Consider the following 9,579-nt stretch of genomic DNA (forward strand, 5'->3'; position numbering starts at 1 on the left):
CATTTGTTTAGCCATAAGCCATTACCTTCTGTCTGTTAGCCATCCAAAGGTGATATTACCAACAATATCAATGACACCAAGTATGGACATGAGGAAGGCAGCTTGGTGATGACTCACTCCAACAGTCAAAGCATAAGGCACTAGGTAGACAAAGAGAGGGCTGCAGCCATAGGCCATAAATAAAACCGACACTGCCAGCACCATGAAGCCTGGCATCAGTAAAAAGTCGTATTCCTTCCACGAGCAGTAGCATAAACATTCATGGGACCATGCTTTGATTAAAGGCGAACAGATGGACATTTGCCTTAAGTCTTGTTTCTGTGCCTCAGGAACATAATCCTGTTCAAGAAACTCAGGAGCAGTTTTACGGTCCTCCTTAAGAGCAATAGGCCGCATCAAGGCACCACAGACACAGAGGTTTAAAACAAAACCTCCCAGTATAAGTAATGCTCCACGCCAGGAAAACTGCTCAATTAAGAGCTGGACCACTGGGGCCAAGATGAAGGTACCAATTCCACTTCCCGACATGGCTATTCCATAAGCCAGCGCTTTTCTTCTGTTGAAATATTTACCCACCATTGCAATGGCTGGAGAATAGCAGAGTGCAAACCCAAGTCCTGGAAGAGAAAGTATAATGCAGATGGCTTAATGCTGAGCATGACACATGGAACACATTAAATTAAACGACATAACCTGCTTTCATTAGCACAGCTGGATAGTCCAGTCACAGTGTGAAGAGAAACCAGGATGACTCCTTTCTTCCATTGTCAGTGTCACTGACTTGGCAAATCCAACAGATCATCATTAATCTATAGGAACAAGGCTCAGTAAGGAGTGATGGGGTTCATTTGATAATAAGCACAAGGACTATCAAGAAACATCAGTAAAACTATATGCCAGCCTCTATTGGATGAGGTCTTACCCCAGACCCCATGCAGCAAATGGCACGGGGCACGCTGGCCTGATGAGGCACTGCTTTGTGTTCAGGCTATTGCAAACCTGTCCACTAATTTTTATGTCTCTGAAACACAGCATAAGGGATGTGTCTCTATTACAATATGTTCTACAGTAAACCTTTTTTAGTCAGCTAAACAAAGTCCGCACAGCAGCTAGTCAGAACCCTGACCATTTTTAAATCCCTGTGTACAAGCAAACAGGGGGAAAAAAAGCCTCAGAAGGCAAAACCATGTCCAGTTTAGTAAATAAATAAGACCCATCTCTTTGACTGGGGAAAAAAGGTGTGGCTTCTGCTGAAGAAACCAGAGTGAAGACTTTAATCATGAAATGCTTGCCCTAACACTGAAGTATATATTTCTGAATCAGACATAGAAACAAGTTCCTGACTGGGGTTTTGCAGCATGTCCTACATTCGAGTTAAAACTGTCCCCATTGCCTTTGGCAGGAATTACCAACAGGGACATAATCACCTGGAGCTGTGACAGGCTTGCAATGTTCTCCTGAAAGGCCTCACTGTGTCCAGCAGGCACTAAGCCTCCTAGGACAGGCTAAGGGGATTTCACTGACTCGGTGCAATGGTCGCCTGCTCTGGCACGCATCAGGATGCAAGAGGAGGAACAGGGCCTTGGGCTGGACTTGTTGGGGCAGCAGCACCTGAGAAGAAGCTCTGTGCCGCACATCACCACTTGAGAGCTGTGAAAACTATACTCTATTTGGGGTATGCACAATTCCCCCCCGCCCCCGCCAAGTGAAAATGTCCCAAAAAGCCAATAAATGTCCTTTGAAAACTAAATGGAAAATTTAGGACTGAAAACATGTTCATACTTCTCAGAAGAAACTCTGCTACTTATTGCCAGTCCCCACCTCCTCTCTGCTTCACCCTTCACAGTTTTAAGTCTTGCTGCTTTTAGGGATCTAGACCTTAGTCAGTTATGTTGCCAGCTCCTCTCTGGGTTGGTTACAGGGTGGCTCTTAGTGCATCAGCACCTGCCGTTACCATGAATTTTTCTACATTAATCAGTCCTTACAGACTAAAAGTTCACTGCTTGTACAATGGGCTCTTTACAACTCCACGTACAAAGTGCAACTGCTTTCCTACCTCAATATTCATAGCGGTTCTCATAAAGGAAGCCTCAGTGGCATTCGAATGGTATGTGATACGGTCCTTTGGGTTACAAGGAGCCTTTTTATTTGTTACAAACACATTTGTCAAAGATTAACACTGTAATGCTGGAGCAACCTGCACCACAATGAGGATTCTTTTTTTGTTAACAAATAAGCCGTTGGCAGCATGTGAACAGCAGTAATTCCACCAACTTGTTACTAAACAGCAGGAGACCAAGTACAAGGGCTTATATCGCCGTGGCTACCAGGTCACATTAATGAGTAAGGAATGCCAGTGTAACCAGCAGCCCTTCTTAAGTTCTTCTGTGTACAGCAAAAGGAAAGACTGGACAGAGTAAGAATATGGTTATCATCATACCTGAATGCAAAGGGACGATCAGCTACAGCAACACAATCAACCAGGAATTTGCTTTTAAAATGGAACGTGATATAGATAAATATAAGGTGTGCAACTGAGGTGCTAGGTATTCACAGGCAAAAAGGAAATCTTTTTGTGCAGCATCTGCAACAGCAGTCCCTCTTGCCATCTCACCATTTCAGAAGATTATCCATAGTCCTCTCTCAACAGGTCTTAAAGAGTTGCTTTTGCAGCATGCCAACGTTGGGCTGTGTCAGACTTGTCAAGCGCTGAAGCCCTCACAAGGACAGCCAAAAGCTCTGTTTTATAATGAAGGCAACAAGTCTGAGTATCTCTACAGACCAGTGCTTCGGCATTGTGAAACGGAAAAGGAGATTATCCCTCTTTAATGGGAGGATCACCATTTTTAACAGTCCTGCATTGCTTTCCTGACTGGAACAAACCGGATGAATGCCTCCTACCTGTAAGGACTCCTAATGATAAGTAGAGATGTTCCAGGCTGGTGGCAAATGAACTCAAAATTAGTCCAGTAGATGCAAGCAGCCCTCCTAGCATGATACCAACTTGACAGGACACATGATTACTGATCAGACTCCCAAGCGGGGCTTCGGGGAAAAAAAACAACAACAAATAAAGCTGTTAGTTAGTGGCAGGTCCTTATACACAGTTCATTGCTATGATCATCAAGGAAAAGGAAGCAGCGGGCAAACAGAAGAAAACAGTGATGAGAGCTACACCCAGTGGTGTTCCAATATCCTGTCCATCATAACAGTGTGAACACTAAAAACCTTCTGAAAAATATTTTCCTGAAAAAAAGGGTAAAACTGAAATTTAGTGCAACTTTCTCAGTGCCCACTTTAATAGATCTAAATCATTATGGGACACAGCTAGTGTGCAGTTTTGGGGGTGGAGAGAGGCCACAACCAGGCATGGCCCACACTGTTCATCATTCCACATTTACAACTGGAGAGACCTCTCCCTGCCTCCTGCCTGGAGTTTGCCCTTTGGCTCTCAGGAGCTTCCAGGTGTGCTTCGCACAGCCTCACTCCTCCCCAGCCATGCACGCTTTGCATCGCGCCCACGGGAGAAGTCTCACATCTTTTGTAACCGTTCCCAGGAGGCCTCTACCCCTTCCCTGCGCTTCTGCAAAGGTGACGCTTACCAGATCGCCCTGCCTCCACCCCGGGGTGTCACCACCAGCCCTTTTCGTCTCTGCCAACTTGAATGCCAGGGCAAGGGTACCCTCGTATCTCTTTCTCCAGGATACAACCTGGCTGATGCAGTAGGGTGGCTATGTCTCATTCCAGCTGTGTCTGCCTTCTCTGCAGGCCCTGTGCCTTCACCGCAATTCTCATGGACTAACCCTCTACCACAGGATTAGGGCCCGGATTTTCACATAATTGTCTAGCTTTTAAGTAAACCCGTGAGAAAGTCAGGACAACTGCAGTATTGATGCACGTCATTTTAGTAGCACAGAGTTCTCCTTTAAGGGAAAAGGATCTTTGTAAACACACAAGTTTACTAAAATCAAGCTGGTTGTGACTCGATCTGAAGGGAAGAAAAACACTGCGTTAAGTCTGAAACATGCTTCCAATCAATCGGAAAAGAAACAAATGCTCGTTTAGCTCTCAAACATAACTTGTCCCACTAGACTTTGTCAAAAGCACATTTCTGAAAACTTGCATCGCTTGACAAACCAAAGTTCTCTTTCTTTTCAGTAGTATGAAGACCCTTCCTTCCTGCTGAACTCTGCTGGGGGGAGCAGCTTGGGCACACCATACCCAAGAGAGCCTACAGCCACAGTCTTCCCTGGCTCCATTGGCTGGGGAACGCACTAAAACTAGATGTCCTATGGAACTGAAGGACAAGCAGGCACATGGGTCTTAAAAGAGTAATACACACCACAGAGCATTGTGGCACAGTCTACAATGGAATGGATCCAAGCCGTTCTGGCGTAATCCTGGCCAAAGTATGCCTGGAACTCCACAAAAAAAATGGAGATGCACCTAGGAAAGAAAACAGGAACATCAATCTGTTAAACATGGGGCAATTGCCCACAGAAAACATTAGTCTCACTATTCTGGGAGAAAAGACAAACTGCCTGAAGGTCCTCTCCAGCTCCTGAGAAAATCAGATCTGTGGACTAACTGAGACGGAGAAATTTTTAAACAATGGTCCAGAAGAATTGGAAATGAAGGACTGCCTTGATGCATATGAAGCAAGCCACAGGAAATGGGGTTCTGTGATTCTGTGACAGGGTGTGCAAGTTGAATAATTACAACAGTACTTTATGTAAAGAGTTTAGGCTAGTGTGATTCGATGGGAGAAGAATCCTTGCTTTGCATTGGCAATAACTGAATCACAAAACGGCATCCAAGTAACATCCCAACAGTGGGATTAGACAGATTAGACTGATTTAAACCCATTGCAGACAGATCAAGCTAATACAGAGAGATTATGAACATTAACAGCAAGTTTCTCACTACGGTATCTGATGCCAGATTTTTAAAACTGCTTTTTTTTTAAAATTGAAATAAAATTGAAGTGTGCAATTATCACCAGCAATTTATATCCTACATCATGATGTTGCTTCCCTGGTACCCAAAGCTCCAGCTCCTGTTCTTGACCCACCAGACTGCCATGCAATGGTGGCATTCATGCCTGTGCAAACCAGAGGGACAGGGCCACCATAGCACCTACAGGACCTGTACCACCTCTAGCTATGTATGAATGAGCGCACAAGCGCAAAGCAGCGAGAGCTGAAAAGCAGTATCTCATGAATACAGACACAAAACATGGCAGGAGCCCATGGACCTTCTAATAGTTTTATTAAAATGCTTCCAGGAAAGTCACTTTGCTCTCCTAACAAGATTACTGTTCCGCGTGTCTCTGCAGGGGAGTGGATTAAAAGGCTGCACAGTTTCTCTCTAGTTTCTGAATAAGCAGAAGAACCCCCTGTTCCACTCTCTTCCTCCTCCTGCAAATCAAAGGTCACTTTCTTCAGCTCTACTCTTGCATGTATGTACTCTGGAAGTGTGCCAGTCATTACATGATTTCATGGATGTAAGGTGTTTCACATGTGAAAAAGGAAAGAAATCCACTAAGAAATCTCTGTTGTTATCATGGAGTTGGTATGTTTGCAGTGGATAAACTGCCACTGTGTCAACATTTGCAGGCCCTATTTATGCTGTTTATTCCAAGATCTTAGACTTTAGATCCCTAAATCTGGCGGATTTATTTTAAAAGAAATATGTAATTTAAGCAGGAAAACTGTATTTATATTGACTGTCAAACAAGACACTGTCTCTGCATCCCACACTTACCAGAGTGCCTCTCTCTCTCTGCTTAATATAGCTTAAATGTCCATGTTCATACAGACGAGCCTCCTTGGTATCTGGTTGACAAATAAAGTCACCCAGCACCAGCTGTGGAAACCATACTGTCCCCAATGTATATACTGTGTTTATACAGGACAGAAGTCTATTCCTGTTCTTTCTATTTCTGAGGAATACAGGAAATATTTCCTGCATATTTAGGATACCGGAAGTAAATATAGAGGGGGGCCTCTCTAGGTCACTGACCTTCTCAGGCTGGGTAGTACCTGAAACACTTGTAATAGGAGAGGGGATTACTTACAGATTTCTCAGATAGACTTGGGAGCCAAGCAAATCCTCTGGAACTGGCAAAAATGACCCCCCCCCCCCCCCCGTAGTGTTACAGGGACGCAGGGGACCTGAAGAGACCCTACATGATTCCTCCCTCCCTCCCTCACCAAACCACTACAGCCTTAGATAACAATGCCTGCTTGAGATTTTGATTCTGCAAAAAAATCAACGAGAGGGTGTTGAGAGAGAAAACAGCCATCAGGCCAGGCAGGACTAAAATCAGAGGGCTCTTAACCCCTTAGCTGTCCCCACACCCTGGCAGATTTTAGAAAGCCTTTAAAAACACAGCAAAACAGAGGTAAATATCTAGCCAGAATCAACCTCTTCAGCTGTGGGCCATTAGAAGAGATCTCAAATATATTCCTTGCCATAAGAAAAAAAGAGTAACACCAGAACGGATCAGAAAGACACGAAGTCACTTTACCTCGTCACAGCCCTGGTACAGATGGTGACAAGGAAGCAACCGGCAACAATCATCCATCCCCAGCCACCATCGGGAGGGGACGCACGCAGAGCCCTCCGGGGCGATGCCATGGCGCTGGGGCCAGTCCTCCCTCTTCCCCCGCTCACTGGAAGGGGCTGATGCCAGCCGACATGTTGAGCGCGCACGGGGGATTACCTGGTGCATGGGTTATTTGCCATCTGAAGAAAGAGTGAGAGAGAAGAAAAAAAAGGCAGAGGGGGCACTGCACACAGTGTAAAACTGCACTGTCAAGCTAGAAAATACTGCTTTGGTTTTACCACATAGAAGTGAGGATTTTCTTTGAAACACAGCTCATAAAATTTCTTAGAAGCAAAATCGTGCCATCAAAATCTGGCCCGGTATCTAGCATCATTTATTCCAGAGTAATTTTCCCAGCAGTTACACTCTAGCACACGATAACCTTTTTCCCCACAAATGTGATGGAACAAACATTTAAGTCACATACTTTGCTGGTACCAGTCACTGCATCTCCTTTATCTTCGGTGTAGTTTGGCTTGAATTTTATTCTGAGCTGCAAAGAATCTTCCCTAGAAATAACTACACTCCCTTGTACACAGCTTAGTGCAAAATTCATGTTTGGGGGAATACAATTTTCCCCTTTGTATGAGAGTGAACGTTCCCTGCAAATTAGAGCAGAGCTGCGCATCCACTGTGGGAATGGAAATCACCTTGTTATTCTCACAAGCAAAACCCGAAATGAAGTCTGTAAGCAGGCAGGACATGGCGACTTTGGTTTCTGAGCATGGACAATTCACCGAAGGTTGGAGCTGTCCCCCCTTCCATCCACTTAAACCAAAGTCATGTCTGCGTCCAGACCGTACCTCAACGTGAGCTCTACGTACAAGCAGAGAGGTGCAGGGCACCCGCAGGAGACCAAATCACACCCACTGGGCCCTATATGAGGACCTGTCGCAAGTGTTTGAGTAGCTTTGCTAATCACGTCATGGTCACCAGCAGGATTTGGACCATGTTTTAGCCATCACCAGAGGCCACCCATCCCCTGAATGAAGCAAATATTTATGAGAAATAAACAAACTATCTGTTACATCTTCCAATTTTGCTTGGAGAAAACCCTAAAACAGTCTCTACATTACATGATATGGCAGATGCTGAACGTGAAACATTCCCACTGACAAGAACCACAGACTTCCCAGGAAACGTTACCTGCTACAGCATAGAAGAGGAGTGTAGAGCTACACAAAAGTGCAGCTCAAAAAAGCAGCCACATGGCTCAAAACATGCCTTCGCAGTTCCCAGAGCTGCTCTGTCAGGTGCTACTCAGGGCTTGGCTCTACAAAGCCTGGAGCTCCCTGGCCCGATCCAGCAAGGCAGCCAGAGCTCAGGTATGATAAAAAGAATACCTCTAACAACCTGTTTTGCTTGTCACTCCCATGGCTCTTTGGACAGATACACATTGCTCCAGTCTCTCTGATTATATAAATATGTCACTGTTTATAGAAAGAAGAGGCCATATAACAGGCCATCTGACATAGCTACAGTTTGGATTATACGGCAATGGTCATAGCAGCTCACAAAGATCAAACAACAATTCACAGCTGGGATTATTAGAGCTTTTGTAAGCAGCGACCAGACCTGGTACCTCAGTCGTAAATGCTTCTACGTGAGTTTAAAGGGCCAAGCTGGAAGCAGTCTTTACAAGTCCATTCCTACAACTGATTAGAAGAAACACAAAGCAACTGAGATGCAACTGAGTTTGCAGTTTCAAATCTTATCTTTGAAGTATTCAATTGCTAGGGCTCAAGTTATCTAAAAGATCAATGCAAACTCTGGAACAAAGACCAGGACAAACAGATTTACTTTTCTGACACAGCTTTCTAAAATACGGTACAACTTAACAAAATAGGGTACAACCTATGCAGCTGATAGAGCTTTCTAAGCAGCCTCGGCAAACACCCACATGAACCAAAGAACATCACTGACCTGCCCAGAAGCCTTGCAACTTCCTCCTTGAACTGTACAGTTCATTTTTTCACCTTACCTATTTGCTTCAGGACAAATGTACAGCAACACATGGACCAGCGCATACCCGTGCTCTCCTTCCCTACTACGTTCTGAAACAAAGTCTTCAACACATACACACTCTTCCCTTGTGAAGGTGTAAGGACAAACAGATCAAAAATGGTAAAACAGATTGGCTAACCCACTAAGATAAGAAACTATGTGTGTGGGCAAGGAAGTACAGAATTATTCATGAAATCTGTGTGAACAGAGCATTAAGGAGGCTGAAAACGCATGCAGCTAAAAGTCAGAGGATGCCAAGCACATGATAGAGGAGACACATACATGGACTTGCCATTCAATTACGTACATTTTGCAGTTGCCTTCCAACACGCACTGCAAATTTGTGAGCACACCATACCTCTCGCCATTTGTTGAATCCATATAACAGGTAATTTTGTAGGATTCATGTTATAATTGGACTAAGCTGACCTGAACTAATGAATGATTCTGTTTTCAACAGATAGTGGCAATTATACATTCCTTTCTACATACCTCCAAGCAACAACTGTCCTATTAAATATGTGCAAATATTAGATTGACCAGTTATTGGATGACTAAGGTTGTCGTTACATGATTTTTCATTCTGGATCAGTGAATGACTAGACCTTCAAGCAGTATGATTTGATGTAAACAACAACAACATCCCTTGCTACTTGGCTGGAAAACAGTGTTCAACACTTTCGTAGGTGTCTTGAACAAGCAGAGCAAGGAACAGTGCCCTGCACGATGTGGCCACCACACTTTGGACGAACACTAAGAGTCTCAAAGATGGATTTATTGTATCATTGCAAGTTTAATACATTAAGTTTTAATGCCTGAATAGTTGCATAGCTCATGAAAATCCATGACAACTACCTGAAGTGAACAGTGAACTGATAAAGTTGCAATCATTTTGTTCTAAGTTTTACTGACAGTAAAAACTAATGCAGTCTGGTGCAGTCTGCATAAGCGTGTGATACATAAGAGGG

The 9,579-nt window shown here is 44.2% G+C and overlaps 1 protein-coding gene across 5 annotated transcripts in view; it reads right to left on the bottom strand.

Annotated features, from left to right (window-relative positions):
* The window catches only part of SLC16A12 (solute carrier family 16 member 12), a 37,234-nt gene that overhangs the window by 6,408 nt on the left and 21,247 nt on the right, over positions 1-9,579 (bottom strand). For all 5 annotated transcript variants that reach the window (XM_064514015.1, XM_064514016.1, XM_064514017.1 and 2 more), the window contains 4 exons: positions 6,530-6,747; positions 4,343-4,446; positions 2,902-3,045; positions 26-617 (listed from right to left, as the gene is read on the bottom strand). In XM_064514015.1, coding sequence (XP_064370085.1) covers positions 26-617; positions 2,902-3,045; positions 4,343-4,446; positions 6,530-6,639 — 950 coding nt within the window. In that variant the 5' untranslated portion in view covers positions 6,640-6,747. The remainder of the gene's footprint in view (positions 1-25; positions 618-2,901; positions 3,046-4,342; positions 4,447-6,529; positions 6,748-9,579) is intronic.

Source organism: Dromaius novaehollandiae, chromosome 6 (assembly GCF_036370855.1).
Source record: "Dromaius novaehollandiae isolate bDroNov1 chromosome 6, bDroNov1.hap1, whole genome shotgun sequence".
Lineage (NCBI taxonomy): Eukaryota > Metazoa > Chordata > Aves > Casuariiformes > Dromaiidae > Dromaius > Dromaius novaehollandiae.